At 26.9% G+C, this 21679-nt stretch overlaps 2 protein-coding genes and 1 non-coding gene across 3 annotated transcripts; 2 read left to right on the forward strand and 1 right to left on the reverse strand.

Annotated features, from left to right (window-relative positions):
- Positions 1–3164: 3164 nt before the first annotated feature.
- On the forward strand, positions 3165–5443 carry LOC119676494. Its single transcript, XM_038087733.1, has 5 exons — positions 3165–3170; positions 3234–3284; positions 3404–3861; positions 3932–4133; positions 4190–5443. The coding sequence occupies exons 1-5, from the start codon at positions 3165–3167 to the stop codon at positions 5384–5386; spliced, it is 1914 nt and encodes a 637-aa protein (XP_037943661.1). The 3' UTR covers positions 5387–5443.
- Positions 5444–8992: 3549 nt separating this feature from the next.
- LOC119678453 (leucine-rich repeat-containing protein 70-like) lies at positions 8993–17034 on the reverse strand. Its single transcript, XM_038090284.1, has 5 exons — positions 16944–17034; positions 11791–12004; positions 11326–11729; positions 10892–11260; positions 8993–9652 (listed from the first exon to the last, which is right to left on the reverse strand). Exons 1-5 carry the CDS (start codon positions 16965–16967, stop codon positions 9110–9112), a joined length of 1554 nt encoding a protein of 517 aa, XP_037946212.1. The 5' UTR covers positions 16968–17034; the 3' UTR covers positions 8993–9109.
- On the forward strand, positions 12167–12238 carry Trnaa-cgc. Its single transcript has one exon. It is a non-coding gene; the product is annotated as a tRNA-Ala (tRNA).
- Positions 17035–21679: the final 4645 nt, after the last annotated feature.

Consider the following 21679-nt stretch of genomic DNA (forward strand, 5'->3'; position numbering starts at 1 on the left):
TCTGTGTTAATTTTATAACAAATAACAAATAAAATATAAATATATACATATTTTTTTGATAAGTCAAAACCGAACAAATGTAAGCTTGTACTCTCAAGTAAAGATTAAATGCCTCTACGGCTCTTGATAGATAAAAAAAAGCAAAGTACTTTTTATACACTACCTTTAATAGCTAATTTTGTTAATAATACTTTATATATGTATAATTTTAGATAGTTTTACTTTCGATGGGATATTATTTACAACAGAATTTGTTAAAAAAAGTCAATGAAAACAAATAAAAATAAAAACTAAAAAAATTGTTATATATTAATTTATTATTAAAAGGTTATAAGTTATAACTACTTAAAAAAATATACCCGTTTAGTGGAATTAAAGTGAAAACATTCATGGGAGGTTTTCAATCTCATGAGAGGTGGTGAATGACACTTGGTCGTCGTGATTAACGAGTTGGTCCGAGATGTAGACACGGCCGTTCTTGAAACCCTGTGATTTCTTGCATATGCCACAGTTCGGCAGTTACCCTTTGAATATATCTTTATCGAAGAGAACAATCCAATAAACTATAAAAAAGATCTTCCATAAACATCAGAAAATCTTCATTCTATTAGACAAAGCTACAGAATCACAAAAAAAAATAGATCATTTCCATGCGTAGCCAGAAAGAGCGGCAATAACACGAGCAATATTGTTACGATCTTTGTTAATGACTACCCAAGACCTGATAAGTAAATACAGAAGCTAGTTCGACCGACATATTACAGAGGTTTACTTACAGGTATTAAATAATACCTAACTTTAATAAATATAGTTAAATATGCCTGTTAATTATTTCCAAAAGAATAGAAATCTGCAGCACCGAAAATACATTCATAGAAGCATCAAAATCTATTTTTCAATCTCTTCTATGTTCGGTTGAAACACAGATTAGAATGATATCAGCAAGTCGATTTAACCTACTGATTTCCATTCTAAATTTTCCGATTCAAAGCTAATTTAATGGTGAAAGATTAGAACAACTTTATTACCATTTGACTCTCTATGCTAACCTCTCAACTATACTTGATGTGGGTTACATTTAACTGATATGACCTCTGTAATTGCTAAGATTTCAGTCTGAAAAAGTGTAGTATTATTAGCTCGCATGTAAGTTCAGTTAATAAGCAGGTTATTTTTTTCAGATATAAAGGAAAATAATAATATTTTTACTCTAACAGTACCGTATTCAGAAATTTATTTCGGGAGAGACTTCAAATAGTTTTACTAAATAAAAAAAAAAACATTTTTATCTCATTATACGATGATATATATATTCAAATTTAATTTTACGTTTTAATTAGAAAGCGGGACTGCAGTCTGTTCTAAACTCTAATTGGTAATTTAGTTATTTTAGTACATGTACTTGTCGGAAGATAAACACTATTCTGGGCTATCCAGCAAACATCTTAAAATTAACCAGTCATAAATATGATTATAGCCATGTCTATACGTATTGCCATATCTATGTGCTGTTAGCTTCGCGGAAAATTGAGAACAAATTCCTAATTTCCACGCAGTGACCTTTATAGATATTGAACGGAACTAGATGCAATCGCTCCTATAATCACATACATTCATACGTATATTATAGGTCTTAATACATAATAGAGTAGCAAAAATTGTGTTGAGACAGCTGATATAATACTATGCCATTGTAATCAATTTATCAAAAAATAAGAAATACCGATTCTCGTAAACAATTTGGAAGAGACGTTGCTATAGAAAACAATGATCTCGAAGTTCATGAAGCCTTTTTTGTAGCACACTATATTAAATTTTATGGAACCGCAAAAGGGAGTACACCAAGTTCAGTAAGATTTGTAAATAGTTATGTATGTTGGTATATATATTATACATTACTGTATAAATGAGTACAGTCCAACAAAAATTTGTTTCAATATTTGAACACATTTATATATACATATGTATGTGATAATAGAACACAAACAAATCTAATTATTTATAAATAATGCCATGTTTAGACTTCAGTTTAACATATGCGAATCAAGACATTTAATCCCCTACACCTTAACTTGAACTTAACGAAAATTGAAACACAAGAAAAAACGAAAAGCATTTTCGTTTTCACATCTTTCTATATTTTTGTTTACAATTTGTTTTTGTTTGAATTTTATTTTGATTCTCTCCTTTATTTTCTCTTTATGTTTGTTAAAACTTGCACCCATAATTGCCATATTTCAATTTTTGAAGTGGCATGTATTAAGTCAATTGACTTAAGTAATAGTCTTTATAATATATAAACCCAACAGACTCAATAGACTTAAATTATAAGTACGTGTTTACCTCGCACATCCTTACATGAATTTTATATAGATTTTGCATCACAAATGTAACTACGTCCTACACGCCTACACTCCACCGAAATAAGCCCAAAAATGAGTTAAGTAAGATAGTCTAAACATGCTATTAAACTGCAATGCTGCCGATATTACTATGAAATATATGAATAAACTAAGTTCAGTCAAATAAATAAATTATTATATTAGTATAAGATTGCTTATAGGCTGTTAACGAATATTTAATTATTCACATTACAAAACATGTAAGTTTGTAATACTAAAAAGCCAATAAATCTAACCCATTATCACTGAGATTATACTGTTTCTACTGTTTTAATAAAACAATTAAATAAATTGATTGCCTCAATAATTTCTTTAGAAAAAACAAAATAACTCCAAATTTATTTATTATGACTTAAAATTCTATATACAATATATTTGCTATCTGAAGATGCATCCAAAGCAAAGCGAACGAAGGTTCGCAAGTAATTGTACCTGCAAAAGTTCGTTCGTTCGCAAGTGTTCGCTTTGGTGTGGATGCACCTTGACATGCACTAAATGCTTCTGTGTAAATGTGCGGTTTTATACATTAAATTTTATATAATACATATTTTTATATATTATATATTAACTAATTAGATATATGCTATTTAATATATGCATATATATATTACGCATCGTGTAAATTGTCTCCATTTGTAATATTAAAATTTAATGCACTTGTACTATTGTGAATATTATTGTGAATGGTAGCGAAAGTTTAGAAGAAGCAATATCAAATATTTATTTTATTTTGATTTTTTAGTAAAAATAAAATAGTACAATATGAAGGTTGGTAACGAAAATAGATTATACGTATTAATTGAGCGATAATGAATTTTTAATATCTTTTAGCTGAAAATAAATATTAGTCATCACGTTAAAGATGAGCTTAAACAAAAAAAGGTGCGTAGTAAAAATGTTGCGAAAGGGCAAAAAGGACTAGCGGCCGGTGTAGCCATGTGTTCACCAAAATAATTTATTTTTAATGTATTATTGATTAATAATTTTCCATTTGCTTTTAGGCCATTACAAAATGCCTTATCAACAAAATCTTATATTCAAAACGTTTACTAGTTGAACATGTCGAGGCGCTGGAACATTGCTTAATGTACATGGAAGATAATCCGGCGTATAAGGATGTGGTAGACACTCAAAATAATAACGTAGGTACGGTTAAGGATAAACAACTTGCCAATGATATATTCACAGCACGTAATACATGCGCTTTAATTGGTGGGACAATTTTGGAGCATTTCGTCACACCAAAATATTTGCGGTTCACCTTATTGCCGACTTTGTTGCTAACTAGTGGCTTCACAGCCATGTACATGGTAAAGAATGTATTTGTATTTCGAAATAAAATTGTGGAACGGGAATTGGATAATTTAATACGCACCATTGATGAGTTTGGCAACTGCATAAGACGCAATATGACGTATTTTAATGAAATTATTATAATGAAACCGGAGGAATTAATTGAGTAAAAATATTTAAATTTTTTTGTGGTATATATGTTTTATATAAATTTTATTTATCATTGCATATTATAGATCACGTCAAATAGAACGCGCTTGGGACTGCATAACATCTACGAAGGAAGTTACAGAAATACTTTATGATGCAATACGTAAGCTGGAAATCACATATCCAATCCCAGCTAAGTTTTCACAACATTATTCACCCATCGAAGAATTACGAGAGTGTGAATATTTTAAAAATAATGTCACAGATTATAGCCCAAAGCATATAAAGGTTTTTATTAATTATTTAATTTAAGAAAACAATAATAATAAAAAATTAAATTTTAGGATTTTCACAATATATTTGCTTACATACAATCACAGTTCCTTTTACGTTTGGCTTTAACCATAACCACTTACCCATCTATCAGTCGTTTAAATGCGGAGCTAGTAAAAATAGATTGTCTTATACGACAATTAGTTTTAGAGGAGGAGAATCATTTTAAAAACTTATCCATTGAATTGAATAAAAAGAAGCAACAAGAGCTTGAAACACTTAACAGCACAAAGTGCGTTAAGAATCGTAATGACCCCATAGCAGTGCTGCAGGACTCCTCCCTAAAACTCAGTGCCTGTATGGTGGCTGTAGCAGGTGAATGTCAGGCTTTAGATGTAACCTTACAACAACTTAATGCAACCGAAGCGGAAAAAAAAGATAATGCCAAGCAATTACTACAAGTCGCAAATAATATGCATGGTATTGAGAACGCTTTATCTGTGTGCTTTGATGATTTCCAACGCTTAATGTTGATGTACAACAAATTTCTTAATAGCAAAATTATTGATGAGAACAACAAGAGCGCAATAAATAGCAATGCTGTAGCAGATGATGAATTTCCAGAAAGTATACTCCGTGTAGAAATATCTGAAAATGATAATGAAGCAGCTAAAACTGATGATTTCTATGCTTATATGTATGATGAGCAACAAGCAAAAGCTGAAGAGAAAGAGGAAGCTGCAGAGAAGCAAGAAACAAATAAAAATGCGCAAGAAATGGAAATATTAAATTTTGAAAAGCGTATAACTAAAGGAAAATTTCGTCCAGTGTTAAAACAATTAAAGGATCGTATTGATCCTATTCGAGAGTCAATGCTGCAAAAAGAACGTGAAGTATTAGCTGCTAAAGGTATCAATGTTGATCAATTATTGGATAATGCAGGCACAACAACATCAACAACTAAGACGAAAAAAGTTACTATATGTGATAAGCCAATTGAAAATCCAGCTCAACAAAAGTATCTTAACCAAGTTAGTCGTAATGATGATAACGATGCTGATAGTGAAGAGAGTGATAGTGGTAGTGTAGGCTCAGCTGATTTGGAATACGAGCGACGTAAGAAAATTCTTAAGGAACAGGATAATTATGCTGAGGTACGAAATTTTCTGGCACAAAAACAAGCCATCAGTTTATTTAAGTTGGATATTGCGACACAATTGCCTACACAAGCAACCGGTAAAGAGGATATTCTAGAGAGTGAATGTTAAAATATATACACTTTCTTCTTTTAAAAGAAATATTCTCACATAATTGCTAAAAAGCAATTAATTATAACAAAAGAAAATTATATAGAAAACATAGAATTTTTTAAAACTTTTTCTAAAAAATTTTTAACAAAATTATCTTTTCTATATAATTTTTTTAAACCAAAATTAACAACAACAAATTAACAAATGTATTTGTAAATAAGTAATGTAAAGCGTAATGGCCAATGCAGAATAAAACCGAAAAGCGCTTGGCTTGAAATTTTCTAATATAAAACTTTAAGCATTTGAACTATTGTAGCTACCACTAAGGCAGATTTACATACTTTTATATGGAAATTTTAAACCTGGGTTGTCCGCGATTATAGGTCTGTGCGCTGCATAATGTAAAAATTTATTGCTTATATACAATTTTTGTGTACCACACAATAAGTCGACGGATTTTTGTAAAACTTATTCGAAGTAGCATTTTCCACTGCATCATAAGGCTTGATTTTTCTGATATTGGACATTATAGAAACGTTGATTACGGTATCTGTAGAATCAAGCTATATCCAAATACAGTTTAATGGAAAAAGTTGCTCAGATCAGCGAGTTTTACAAAAATAAATCGAAAAATTGTTATATCTAAAAAATTTTAAACATGTATAATTTGTTGATTATATTTATGCATATATAACTATAATAAGAACCTTTGTTAAAGTCTTCTTTAATGTTATTACTTTTCTTTTTTAAAAAAAATCTTTAACTCATTACTTAAATACATAAATACTTATATAGTATATATGTATTATATTCTTATCATATAAACACAGTTATCAGTTATATAATTTGTTGTTGTTATGAAAGTTAGTTTTGGTACAGTGATAAGATAATATTTTCATAATAATTAATTTAATTTTTGCGCATATTTTTATATTTACTCATTGTTATTAAAATTTAGATAATTTTTTGTATTTATTTTTTTATTGTTCTCACAGTAAATGACTTTTAAAATGCTCATATCAATGAAGTTAATTAAATAAATTTATAAAAATTTATTGTATCATTGTTAAAATTGTTAGAAAAATTTTTGGGCAAGTTTATATACTTAAAATCATATTAATTGAAAAGTATTATATGTAGAATGAAATTTTTATATTTCTAAAGATAAAATAAATTATATTAGAATTGTTTGTTCGAATGTTTTAAAATTGATGTGTTAATTGTATTTGTGAAATTACTAAAAAATTTATTTATTTCATTTATAAAATGTTTTCATTTTGCTATTGTTAAATTATGAAAAGTGCAGCCTCCCTATTTTAGGTTGCAATATAAAAAAATATTTGAATAATGTTTGTTTAAAAATTAATATTAATTTTTTTCAATATTTATAATTAGAAATATTCAAAATTGTAATTTAATTTGTGAAATTGTTTCAAAATATATTAATTTTATTTAAACAGTCCTTTTTGCACGTGATCAAATTATTAGAAAAACAGAAATGTGGCTACATTTAAATTATTAAAATTTTATTTTTAATAAGATTATTCAATTAAAAAAATATTTGTAGATAATTTAATTATTGTTAACAGAGTTTGCAATATTTAAAATTGTCATTTAATAATTTAAAAAAGATATTTAAAAAAAACTAAAAAAAAAAGCTTCAACTACGATTTAAAAATTCTTAATAAAAAAAAGAAAATTTGATTACATTTATTTATATTACTTTATGTATTTCAAAATTTATTTATTCAATCACTTATTAAATATAAAATAAATTTTGGAAAGTTTAGTGTCTTACTTTAGACTACTACAAATTGAAAATTATTTTATTATTTCATTATGTTATTATTATTTTATTTTATTATCAACAATGTTTGTATATTATTATTATTTTTTTATTTTGTTATTATTTTTGATATTTTGTTATTATTATTTTTTTTATTTTATTAATATTCATCATCATTATTTCATTTCTTTACGATATCATATTATTTTTAATTTATTTTATAATTTTATTTAATTATAATATTTTATATTTATTTTATTACTATTTATTATTTACATCATTATTTATAATTTTACTTATTTTTCATTTATTATTTTATTATTAATTGTATCATTGTAATTTACATTTTTTAATATTATTATTTCAGTTATTATTCATTATTTTTTTTATTTTCTTATTACTATTATTTTATATCATTATTATTTTATGTTATTTATTTATTATTTATAAAATATTAGTTTTTATATCATTATAATATTATTGTATTCATATTATATATATAATTACATTATTACATGTTATATATTAATTAATAATATTTATTACATTGAATATTGTTATTATATATTTTGGTTTAATTATTACTTTATTTTATATATTATTATTATTTTGTTATTATTTCTTTTTATCGTTTTGATTTTATATGTTTTTATTATATAATTTTTATAAAATTATATTATTTTTTTCTTTTGTCATTATTATCAATACATTTATATTATTATTATTTTATTTCATTACTTTCTACTTTCATTAATTACATTTTATAAATCAATTTATTTATTTATTATTTATTTATCTTTATAATAAATACAATGGCCTGCTTTAAGCCAACATTTGTTATCTAAAAATGATTAATAAATACAATAAATTTGAAAATTAAAAATATTTATATTGAAATTGAATTCAGTAATTAAACAACTAAGTTTGTAATAATTTTTTAAAATTAATTTATTTTATTTATAAAATTATGTCGTGTGATTACTTTGATTCACAGAGAGTTTTTCTAAGACTTTTATTTATAATTTGAAATTAATAATATGAATATGTTTTTTAAATTTAAACTGTATTTTAGTACTTCTATTATTATTTATTTATTTATAATATAAGCATTTGGTTTTAATATGCGTAGACATTTATGAATTATTTGAAGTAAATTTTAAATGCTTATATGTTATAATCAATTATTGTTATAATCATATTATTAAAATAATAATGTTATTATTAAAAACATTTTAATTTTTACATTAATTTTATTTTTAAAAATATTAGTATAATTGTTAAAAAAGATTATTTAAATAGAATTTAGTGGTTTGAAAAAATTATTATATTATTTTAAAATAAAAAACATTATACTGGGTACTGGGTTTTTAAATGATTTATTAAGTACATTAAAAATGGCAAACGTTGTAAACAATTTTATATTAAATATATTAAATTTACAAACAAGCTTACTTAATTTTAAACTTACACTTTATATAATGTATAACTCAAAAATTATTTATTGTATATATTACAAAATATTACATATATTTTAAAAATATGTCTGTTATACTTATAAACTGGCCTTAATCATATAAAACTGTTGTTAACTTTAAGTTTGGATGCACATAGCCTCAGCTTTACGTCCACGGAACTATTTCTCTTTTTTTAATTTTTATTAAAAATTATTTATATTATTACTTAAAAAATTATAAATTTCTATACACAAATGCATTGTCATCTTACAAAAAAAAAAAAAATACTATATAATTTATTTTTCTTTCTTTATATAATCTTTGGTAAAAAAATTCGTTTATATAAATTATTTAATAAAACCAAAAAACAAAAAAGTGTGTGTTTTCTTCTTACAACTAAACCAACTCTAAAATTAAGTAAAAAAATACTATAAACTTTTTTTAAATTGTTTTTGCCGTATCGCTTAAATTAAATATTTAAAGTAAATTTGTAACAAAGTCTTATGCATTATTAGTATTTCCATTAGAGTTAACATGCGAAAAGGCTGATAAATTACTACTACGAACGCTGGTGTATCTTATTGGTTCCACACCGAAGTCGTCTCGCTTCAAACGTCTACGTATGCAAGATACCACAAAACCAATCATAAGTCCCAAAATCAACACTACTGATGCTATTATGGCTGTTAGTATAATATAGCGTTTTCTGAGAAAACGTGGTGGATCCTCATCTACGACATGATACTTTTTCGGTATTTGCATGGAACAGACTTGTTCAGCAGTTAAATTGGAAAACCTGGCACCGGCTAATAGATATGGAGAGTCACAACGTGTTTCCGCTTCTTTGCGTTGATGATGTGAGCCAGCAAATTCCAACAATTGGAATAGTTCACAATCGCAGAGCCACGGATTACCGGTTGTTTCAAATACTTGTAATTTTGGCCAGGGTTGCGGTAACGTTAGATTTGTGCCGTTAAGTGTTGTTGTTTTTGAGAGGTCCATGCCAATTGTAAGGGTACTGATGTTACAGTGAGAAATATCCAACTAGAATTGAAAGTGAAATTAATATATTTGAATTTCTTTTATAAATAAAGGTTATTTTGGTGTTTTAATGTAGGTAATATTATATTAGAACTAGAGTTCTTGTAACGAATTGAAGACGTAGTGTATTTTTTATTTTTTTTCAACTATAATAGAAGCCCCTTCAGGTTAAATTATTAGGAACCGAGTCAATTATCTTACTATTTATAGGCAATCAGACAGTCTTATTTTCGATCCCTATTAGAGAGGTAGACGGTGCGTAATCGTAAGTACAAGCTAGGGGTTTCGAGTTGTAAGCCTGGTCGCTCCTGAGGCCCCATACAATTTTTGATTATAATGTATGCTTTATTATAGAGCAGCATTTATGTGAATGAGTTTTTATCGTAGTAGTTTGACTGACTACTAGACGGTATAACTAATTGTGATATATGTCATCTGATCTACTATGTTTGTAAATTCTGGAATCTCACAATAGGTCACTTTGGCTTATGTTTGTATTATAAAGTTTTGTGTGTTTATTTTTGACTAGTTAATTTCAGTGCTACGTTGGGTCAAGAATCAAAACCCTTGTTATTCTAGGGGGTCGAAGTAATAAAATCATAGAGCCCAATTTAGTGAATAAATGAGAGCATGTAAACAGATAGACTAAATCGAGAAAAGTAGATCTACAGTTTGGGCATATATTAGAGATAAACGTGCTTGTATGTAACAAATTATTGTTTAACAGGTAAGTATATCCTGATCTTAATTGGACAACGACAGTTCTCACTGTACGGGGGAAACGTTTTTCAAGTATAGAGATGCCAGGCGAAAGCTTGTTGAAAAGTTTATTGAAATAGAATCAAAGAAATAAAAATTTCAAAGAAGTCACTGCATCATTATGTCTTGTCGATACTCGACTTTGTTTATATTTTTTTTGTTACAATAGTTGTCCATGAATTCATGCTAAAAAATAAAGTGTTTAAGGTAGCAATATACAGGGATGCCTCTACTATTCGTGACACCTTTGAACTGCCGATCTTTATAGCACACAAGGATAAATTGATTTAAAAGTAGCTAATGCGCTTTCATAATGAATATTAATTTTTTCTCTTCGTTGAACGCAATTCGAGGTTTGTTATGAAAGGTCTTATACCTTAAAAGTATAAATAGCAAAAATAAATTGGATCTGAAATTATTATAGGTTATGTTAAAACAATGATAGCATCTAATGATGACTCTTTTAATAGTTAAAATACTTACATAGGTTAAATTATTACAATGCAACAAGCTATCCAGATCGAAATACTCTAATTTAGGATTATGTGAGCAGTATAAATACTCCAAAGTTTCGAGGCGCGAAAAAGTATGCTTCTCAATTGCTACTAAACTCTTTGTGTCGCTCACATTCAAGCGCTTCAACACTTTAAGACCCACAAAATTTTGTTCTGTCAAACCCTTTAAGGAGTTTTCAGCTAAATTCAGGATCTCCAAGCTTTGTCCAATAAATTTAAAACCAGCTGGCACTACCGTCAACTTGTTCCCAGCCAAGTTTAACGATTTTAAGTTCACTAAAGGTTTGAACATTTCATCCGTTAGAGTTTCAATCCCAGTGTAAGATAAGTCAAGTATCTAAGATATAAATTTAAATATATATGTTTAAGTGTTATTTATAAATATTATAGAATACCACATACCTCTAAACTAGGCGTCATAGCCAGGGCAACAGTTGTTGGCACATCCAAGACACCAAATTTGTTGTTACTCAAATTTAATTTAGTCAGATTTGGTGTGTGCTCAAATAGCTTCCTGTCCAGTGTGTGTAACTTATTATTACTTAAATCTAAGTCTGTTAAAGCGATCGGTTCATAGCGCGTCGCACGATATGGACCGCGAAACACATCCGGTGTCAGTTCATAGGAGGTTATCTCATTCCAACTTATGTCTAAACGTTTTAAATATGGCACATCCATAAATGTTGGCACCTGTAAGTGTTTAATACTGCAATGGCGACAGGTGAAACTGAGCGAGGAATTGGTAGCCGGCAGTTGCTGTAGTATATCAATATAGTTACCCGAGTAGGTAGCAACTATATCTATGCCTAGAATTTTATAAAAATAATGGGTTCAATAATTCAAATGATTTATATCGTATATTCATACCATTGTGATTATTCCCAAATTCCGGTGGCCAACGCGCCAGTATGTGTTCAAATTTCTTGACAGCACAGTTCAGCACGTAATGATAATGTTTGTTGGCATCCTGAGCTGTCAAGCACTCGCATGTCTTGCATATATTGGTCACAGATTGGTATGGTATGTTTTCGTGCTGTGCTTTAACCTGACACAGCAGTGTTCCGAAGTGCACTAATGACAACTGCAAAAATTATTAAAACAATGGTAGAATATTTAAAAAATTAATTTTATTTTTTTTAATTTAAAATATAATTAATTTTTCTCCTAAAATATTTTATAATAAATTTTATTTCTTATAAAATACTTATACTGAAATAAATCTTTTGACAAGCGTTGTGTGTTAGGGGGTGTAGCTCAGTGGTAGAGCGCTCGCTTCGCATGTGAGAAGTCCCGGGTTCAAACCCCGGCACCTCCAGCCAACAGCGGAATTTTTTTTAATTTATTTTTTTTATTTTATTAATATGTTTATTAATTTTTATATATATTTATTTAAACTAATTTTATACAATTGAATTTTTTTATTAAATTTATATTACTTAAAATTTTAAATAAGGCCTAGTATATAATTTAGTTTTTTTAATTATTTATTTGATTTTATTTGCTTATTTAATAATCATAATAATTAATATTTTTTGGATTTTAAAAATTGATTTTAATATATTTTTATAATTTTAATTGTATATAGTTTTAGTGTAATTTTAATTTATTATAATGAGGCTAGTTGAGTCAGTGCACTTAAGCACTTTTATTCTCTATAAACTGCGAGGTTTCTTCATAACCCCTCTCTACGCCTTGACTGTTTTATTGTTTATTACTTAATCAGACTAAGCAATAATTGATCTCAGATCTCCATACCTTCCCGAGGAGCCTGTAACCATTCTGAGATTCGATAACGCCGTGTTGGTAAGCTTGTCAGTCTTCGTAAATAATTTCAGGGTTCTATCCTTTAATATTTTAATAAATTTTTCATTTTATGTCAGAAAATTTTATATATATAAAAATATAGTTTAAAAAAACAACAAAAAGTGTACAGTTTTTTTTTGTAAATATATTTTTATTATAACTATTGTACTAATTATAAAAATTGGAGGACTAAAAAATATTACTCCTCCAAATCATTTTTAATTCTGGCCTGAATGGATTAATAATATATTTTTTATAAAATATTTTTTTTTTAATTTTATAAGAAATGTAATAGAGTTTTTGATTGTTTTTTAATAATTTTTCCAAAAAAAAAAAAGTTTTTAAAGAAATTACTGTTCTGCGTGCTAGTACCCATGTACTTATTATATACAATACTTAACTCTATTATGAATAAATAAGGTTTTTTTAATATATTTTTATTCTAGCTGTAGGTCTCTTCTTGTTAAATAATAAAACTTTAATATTTTTTATTAAAATATATTTTTCGACTTTCCTTGAGATTCATCATCAGGATTACGATTATAAGTTATTATTATTAAAACTGCATAAACGTCGTCCTCTTTATTCTATCGTCTATATTGTACAATATAGTCGAAATATAGAGTATATACTATTTAACTAGAAGGGACCTTCAGCTAAAATAAAAATATATAAAAAAAACCATTTTAATAAATAGGTCGAAAAATAAATTTCAAAAATTTTATGAATAAATAAGTATATTGCTCTAATCAATATGTTTGAGATGTTGAAGATCTTATGAATATCTTAAGACAAGATCTTGATGAACAAGAATAAGACCTAGATGAATATAATAAGTCAAGTCAATTAAGTGATGTCTGCGAATCTGTCAGTATATCTATCCGCCAATAAAGTAGCGGGTCCTTCAGATTTCAAGCAAATCGAATAAAATTTTGCATAAGGACTTTTTGTGAGTCCAGATAAATAAAATTGGCAATTAAATGAAATTGGATTACTATAACAGATAGTACACAATTAATGAATTAATTTAAATATATAAAATAATTAAGTTTATATTTTTGAATATATATGTATCAAAAATCATATTGCTTATCATAGATGAAAAATATCTGGTAAATAAAATATATAATAATATTTATGTTATTGAAGTTGAGATTGTTCAAAATTCGGGAGATTCTAAAATAAATCAAACTAAATACACATTATTATAACTTTATGTGTTTAGAGTTTACTTATTTTAATTATATATTTATATTTATTTTTCAATACTTATTTTATTTGTTTTAATCATTTTTCTAATTTATTTTGTTTTAATATTCATATCACTTTACTTAAATATTATTTTATTTCTAAATCAATTTATTTTGATTTTGTTTTTATTATTTATTAAATTTATTTATATTGTATTTTAATTATTAATTTTTTTATTGAATGTTCTACTTCACTAGCTTCATACCCTTACCTTGTCCATATTTTATATACTATATTTTAATATAGTATATAAACCAAAATATTTTAATTATGTATTTATTAACGCAAAAAATATTTATCTTATAGATGAATTTTTTAATTAAACACTAAAAAAAATTAAAAGTATTTAGGTGAATTATTATAGGTAACCAGACTAGATGATTGAATCTCCCTTTTAATCATACCTGTCGCAGCTTTGGGGAAGACGCTGAGAGTGCCTCTCTACTACTCTGTCTTTGCCCATCTCATGCACAGCAGCGACTCAACACTTTAGAAGTCCCCTTGAGGATATTGATCAATTACAAAACCTCCCACTAAACACCATTTTGAGCTTCCACAAAGGTTCTAGGTGGTTTTAAATACTGAGTTTTCCTCTATATATAAGGTAACACAATGAACTGATACGCTTAAGTGGATCGCCGGTATAATCTAACCTAACCGAGGTTAATAATTTTTTTTAGGTAGGGATTATGATATATAGCAACTGAGCTGATCTATTGTGTAAAGTTAGATGTATAAAAAAGATAATGCCAGATATTTAATTTATGTATGTAGTACAAGTTTAAAATAACTGATTAATAATATTATTTATTATATAAATATATATATAACTTTTTCAAAATTTTTCCGATATATGTATAAATAAACAATGCTTAATTGCTATTCAATTTATTATTTATTCATTTTATTTTGTTATGTCATTATATTTATACGACATATAATGATTAATACTGTAGTATATATTTAAGTATTATTTGATTTTGTACTATAATATATATATGAGTACGAATATTTAATATACAATGTATGAAAGTGATTTATTTCTAGCTTTAAATAAATATGATAAACGCATAGCTTAATTTATAATTAATCAAAATATTTATATATACAAAATTATTGAATTTTGATTCATTTGTAAATATTTTATTAATCGATATGGCAGGTTTACAAAGAGAAATTTCTACAATTACTTCAGTGTCTTAGTTTGTGTTCTATTTATATATAAAGTATGACCTATTTTTTTTAACTACTAAGGACTGAAATCGAAACTGCCAAGTATATATTGGAGTCGGCGTATACAGAGACGACAGAAGTTCATATGAAAACATTTAAAATATTGTAAACAATATATTATGCCTAGTGTAGAATGGTGGTAAATGTTTTAGACAGAGGTTTGAACCTCAAAACACCAGAACGTTATTTATTTTAATATAATTCTAATATAAACTTTTTGATAAAAGGAACGAAATAAAAAGATACTTGCTAGTTAATAAAACCAAAAATATGTAATAGATGAATTTTGAATATTAACTTACTAAAAACTCTAGTACCATCTGTTGATATCACCTACCATATAATATACTTATTCTTTCTTGCTTTAAAAAATATTGCATTGAATATCTCGATTCTATTGTAGTTAGTACTAAATTATAGTAATAAATGTATTGGTTAAATTATGTTATACCGGCGATCCCTTAAGGATCCACTTAGGCCTATTGATCCATTGTGTTACCGTATATAGAAGAGAACTCATGGCTTAAAACCACGTAGAGCTTTTGCCGAAATTCACAATGTTGTTTAGTGGAAGATCTTGTAATTGATCTTGAGTGAAAGGGGACTCCTAAAGTGTTGAAAGGGGACTCCTAAAGGTTTACAAAGGTTTACAATGTAACTCTAATTTGGAGACCTTAATAATCCTTAATTATTAGTAACATATACCATCCGTTTACAGAAACAAGATTTTAGCAGTACGCAAATTACAAAAGAAATATACTGATTCTTAATCCTTGTAAAATAGATTTTTAAACAGCTGTATAAACCCGACCTTATATCACCAGAAGAGAGCTCAATCGATCTAAATGGTAACAGATTCGAGTATTCCCAACAAAGCTAGAGGGTATTTAAATATAGACAAAATAGAAATACTTAATCCTAGTGTCTGAAAAAAGATATCAGGTTTAAGCGCTATAACCTGTAATTCTTCAACTTATTCCTAAATCACTCTACTCTAGTAATTGGCCTTGTACTCAGTTTTATCTATGCATTCAACAAATCTCTCTCTAAATTTACATGGTAAATAATATATAAAAGACTTTCTAGGTTATTGATATGTTCTGCCGCCCTTCTACTTCAACTATCTACCCAATAATAGCAAATATTATTTTAAAAATATTTTTCTCCCTCATAGTTAGTTATTGAAGACCTTATTTCCATGACTCTTGATTAAACTACATTTCTTGTTTAGTAAACTAAATGTTAATCGATTTTATCAATTGTTGATAATATATTGACCTTGCCCCCAAAAATAATAGATTCAGCCAAAATATTGGGATGACACACCAAAATTATGAACAAATTCAACAAATATTCATTATTTGAGAATAGCTCTACCATATAGAGTTTATATTAAAAGTGACGTCATTTAATACCAAAAATAATTTTATTAATTATATTTATAAAAATATACATATGTATTATATATTTATATACATATATATAATTTTATATAGTTTGATTACTAAATGACAATTCCAAGATAATTGGGACTCTCATAGGTTTGATGTCTATTTTTATAATACTCCATCTACCTATACTCATGTATATACTTTTATACATTTGTTATATATCAAAACGATTTTAATACCTATATCATACATATCTGACGCAACAGTTAATCGCTTTCTTTTTATTTTGGAACATTTCCAGAGATAACTAAATTAAGGTTCAATATAGTAGTTGTGACTTACCAATAGAAGTATTTTATAATCCATTGTAAATGTAGGTACTTATTTATTTTTATATAATAATTTATTTATATTTGTATTTTATTTCTTTTTAATTTTGTACTATTTTCAAGCTTTATATTAAAAATAAAATCTTTTAATTTTTTCAAAAATTTTTTTTTATATATCCCGTTCTCTCAGCACTTTAATATTCATTCACTTCTCCAATAATTTGTATATACATATGTATGTACTTATATGGTATATATAAATATTCAAAGTATCACTTTTTGGCACAATAATATTTTTTACAATTTGTTTAAACTTTTCGTAGGATTTACCGATTTACACTAAAGCACCTTTTGCCAATAATTTTCAGTCTTTCGAATTTTACGCGTTGATAACTTTCGCTCTGATAAGATATAATTTTTGTTCGTGTTTCATGTGCAAAATTTTTATTGATAAAAATTATCATTGGTGAGCTATCTGCAATTTTTAGCTACTTTATAAATGAAATATTATAAATAAAATATTTTAAGTAATAAAAAAAACTGTGAGCAATTCGGTTTAAGGTACCCCAAAGCTAATACATAATAGAATTATCGCTCTATGGAAACACATTCTCTAGCCAATATCAGTTACGTTTATTGGTTTACATATAGAAGTCCTACAGTGTCATGTAAAAATATTCGTACAACAGATTCAGTATTATATTTAAGTACATTTATTGATTCTGTTGAATTTATAGAACGCTTCGCTGTAGCATTGACTCAGTTGCAATCTTAGAAACAGGCACATTGTAATTAGAATACCATTTTACAGAACGTTTACTTATTTAACATACTTAAGATAAAGATGTCAGCATCCAAAACCAGAAACTACTACGGTCTTTATGTCCTCTCTTAATGTTTTTGATATTCACATAGCGGATATCAGACAAACACTTGTGACATGGAAACGTAAAGTAATTAGACTCTGGATATCAGATAGAATATGATAGAGATATTAACATATTCACTTTCGTTTTTGAGATGACACCTATTGTAATAGAAAAAAACTTTTACAGAACGGTAACTGACTAGAAATAAACCTATAAACCGGAAAACCACTCTGTTTATTTTAATAAAACAAACAATATAAGCAAAATAAGAAAGAAAAAACATGAAGCAGATATATGCTTTCTGCCAGGGAATAAATATTGGATAGACGATTAAATTCCGAGCAGTGACAGAGTTCATGAATGATACTTGTTTCTTTCTTATCTGAACCGCAGGTAAGCTAGTGAACAAAGAGAGGCTTATCCGCTCGGCATGACTATAGATTAAACAAGGTGGTATTAGTAGAGCAATGGTATTGAAATATGAGTGGCCTGAAGATCAATTACTTGGTACTACCAAATAACATTTGTGTGGTACTACCTTGGACATTTGTGTGGTACTGTCTTCGACATTTGTGTCAATTTTAATGACAATATCTGCATTTATCCAATTATTATGCACATGCTTTGTGAATAACAAGAAGGTTATTTAGCGATCCTTATAACGTTTTAGTTCGTTAAGCAAAGAATGAAATTTCTGCTGGAGATATGTTGAGAAAGATATAGAAGTGAGAATTCAAATAAGGCAAAGAAAGCGTTGGAGACATCATCTATAATTCGACTTGGTCGACTATCAATATGAAATTGATACACAACGCATCCAAGAAATCAAATATTTGGTTCTCAAAAATATTCGACCGACAATTAGAGATACTTATCGATTAAATTTGATTTTAACGTCAATATGACAGAAGTGACTATTTTTAATTTAACAGAAACTGTGGTATTTAATAGAGAAATTTCAAATAGTAATGAGCGACAACAACAAAAATTATTTTTATATTATTTTAATTAATTGAATTTTTGATCATACAGCTGTTTCGAATATTGTCAAATACCCATCATCAGTGATCTTGGAAATAATTTTTGGGCCTAATTCTTCATAAATAATTTTTTTTGAGAATGCAAATGCTGGAAAGCGAACTCGTGCCCTGCCAAATTTGAAGCTCAGAGTCAGTGCTCCTTTACCACTCATCGATGAGCATCGATACTATAAACATTTCATTTAAAGCAGTCTAGATTATTTTAAAAAAATGTTTTGTGCCTGAAAATAGTGTAATCTTCTCATTTAACATCAAAAACACTCAATTTATGGGACAACTACTTCACGTTATAGACCGTGAAACAATGTTTTTTGTCGAACAAAATAAGTTACAATGCTTAATAACTAGAGATAATACTTGTATCTATGCATACGACCTGGAAACAACCGATCCATTAAATAAATACTGAGCAAAAATTGAGCCAAGAACAAAACATTGCTGCAAATATGTTCAAAATCAAGTTCATGTAAATAATATCTTTAGAATAAGATATAATTTATGTTTTAGAGTCTTTAGAAAGAAACTTTAAAAGTTATAAATTATAAATAATTTCATTTTATCTTTTTTATCACATTATTTTATATTGCAATTTACTGGAAATACTTTACTTTACTGGGAATTTACTTCCTGGGAATAATGCAAGCGAACCATGGCTTATGAAAAGTAGTGTATATAAATTTAATATATATACTCGTATATATAAATAAATTTTTGTTGTATTGATAATATTCATGTTCGGTATGATAAGATAAAATATGTTTTCGAAATTACTAGAAAGTATGTATTCATTTGTGTGATATTATCAGACAAGATAAGATACAAACATTTTACGGAGGTAAAAGAACGCTACATTACGAATGACTAAATATTTTCGGTATTAACACTTGGCACTAATTAAGTAATAATAAATAATAAATTAAAAAACGTTGATTCTATAATTCTTCTAAAATTCCAAATAATATTCCAAATTTGCAGTCATCCCCGCAAAAATGACTCGCTATAGGCGACTGAATTTCTATCTATTCTGCTTTATAATCACGCAAGAATTTTTTTTATTAAAATCCATAAAAACGCATTTAAAGCAGATACTGCCAGATATTATTTCACTTAAATATTTATTACATACGAGAAACTATTCTTGAGTTATTTCTCCTCATATAAAGTTAATAGTTTTCTTCGCGATGTTTACGTATGAATATTTTTGCATTTATTTTTTACTTTAACGCGAACTCATAAATTATTTCGGAAAGATATGAGCTGAGCGCTCTTCTTGGACTACCAAAAAACACCTGCGTTTATTTTATTATGAATCACTACGTCTTCGGTTCTTGTTTTTCAGTGTTCTTCTTTTAAGTTTTTTTTAAGTTTTTTCTTTCCTTTACCTCATTTTGGCTTAACGAAATTGACTTTGTGCATCCTTTGATCTCAGTTTCATTCATGCAGCGATAATGATTCCTGGAAGTTGGGTCAGACGTTGTTTATTAATCTTATTGATCGCATTCGAGTAGAGATCAAAATCTTTACGTTTTAAATACTCTTAATCATCAGTTTTGTGGTATATTAATAAATGAATTAATATTGTGGGATTTTACATATTTTTATAAGAAACTTAATCAAAATAAAAAACTTAATTAGAAGTATATTTAAGAAGATAGTACCGCTTAAGATTTATAAGAACGAAGTAGGAACCAGCAGAAGAAGAGGACGACCAAGAAAACGGTGAAAAGACAGCGTGCGGCAGAACTTAGAAGAAATTAACACAAGAAATTGGAAAACAAAAGCAAAAAACAGAGAAGAATGGAAGACCGTCGTTAAACAGGCTTAGGTCCTATATGGACACTATAATCACGGTTAATATTTAAGAAAAAAATTTTGAAAAAAAAATCTACTCTTTTAGGAATTAAAAGACTATAACTTAATGATAATGAATTTATTTCATTTTTTACTACAATATTAGGTTATATTTAACTTTCAATATATTTATATAGGTTACGTCATGCTAATGAGTCTAAAGATCTGCATGGACCTATTGGTGCAATGTGCTACCATAAAAAAAACTCAAAGCTTAATCAGTCTTTAACAAAGTCTTAAATATATAACATATATGCACAATTATATACTTAACTGTTATATACACACACATATTAGAAGTATATGCCTTACATGATCTATAGTAGTAGTTAAATACAGATAAATTCAAATATATTATTTAATCATAAAAGACATATGTTGTTCTAATAAAAGATAATTATTTCATACTCTCTAGACAGATCCTTACTTGTCTATTTATCTGAAATACACAATTTAATTATATAAGACCTATAAGTCCTAATTAAAGCAGTGCGAAATTTCGAAAATAGGTTTACAGAATATTAATTAATTTCCTTTTTAAGTCCTTTTGATTTGAAAGTGATTTATTATATCTTTGAGAAAACTATTACTATATGGTATATGCATATATATTCTCCATTATTCGCATTAATTTTCATTTCTGAAGTAAATAAAAGGGTCAAAGTTTATAATTTAACTTTCAGGTTTTTAATGAAATTATTGACTTGTAACAAATTGGGACTAAAATCTACTGAGTCCCAGACAACTGAGTATGTTATATAAAGTGTAAGTATAACCTTGTTTCCTTCAGACAAGTTGTCTATGCTGTCCTTTATTCTTACTAAATATATCCACTGAAACATCTATCTTTTCCTGCCAAGTTACTCTGGCATTTGTCATAAGTAATGTCACTTATACTAACAGTAATCAGAACCATGAGCAGATGTAAACCCTAGAACCTTGTAAACGAAAAGTAAAGAAAAACAAAACTACAAGTTTTAATCTGAAGA

The sequence above is a fragment of the Teleopsis dalmanni genome, chromosome 2 (genome assembly GCF_002237135.1).
Source record: "Teleopsis dalmanni isolate 2A chromosome 2, ASM223713v2, whole genome shotgun sequence".
Lineage (NCBI taxonomy): Eukaryota > Metazoa > Arthropoda > Insecta > Diptera > Diopsidae > Teleopsis > Teleopsis dalmanni.

Excerpts from the sequence above, each read along its gene's own strand:
- LOC119676494 (XM_038087733.1), top strand. Across the intron at positions 3,862-3,931 it reads AAACCGGAGGAATTAATTGA|ATCACGTCAAATAGAACGCG; the intron begins GTAAAAATATTT and ends TGCATATTATAG. Across the intron at positions 4,134-4,189 it reads ATAGCCCAAAGCATATAAAG|GATTTTCACAATATATTTGC; the intron begins GTTTTTATTAAT and ends ATTAAATTTTAG.
- LOC119678453 (XM_038090284.1), bottom strand. The coding sequence starts at position 16,967 with ATGGATTATAAAATACTTCTATTG. Across the intron at positions 12,005-16,943 it reads ATTATAAAATACTTCTATTG|TTGTCATTAGTGCACTTCGG; the intron begins GTAAGTCACAAC and ends TAATTTTTGCAG. Across the intron at positions 11,730-11,790 it reads ATTTGGGAATAATCACAATG|GCATAGATATAGTTGCTACC; the intron begins GTATGAATATAC and ends ATAAAATTCTAG.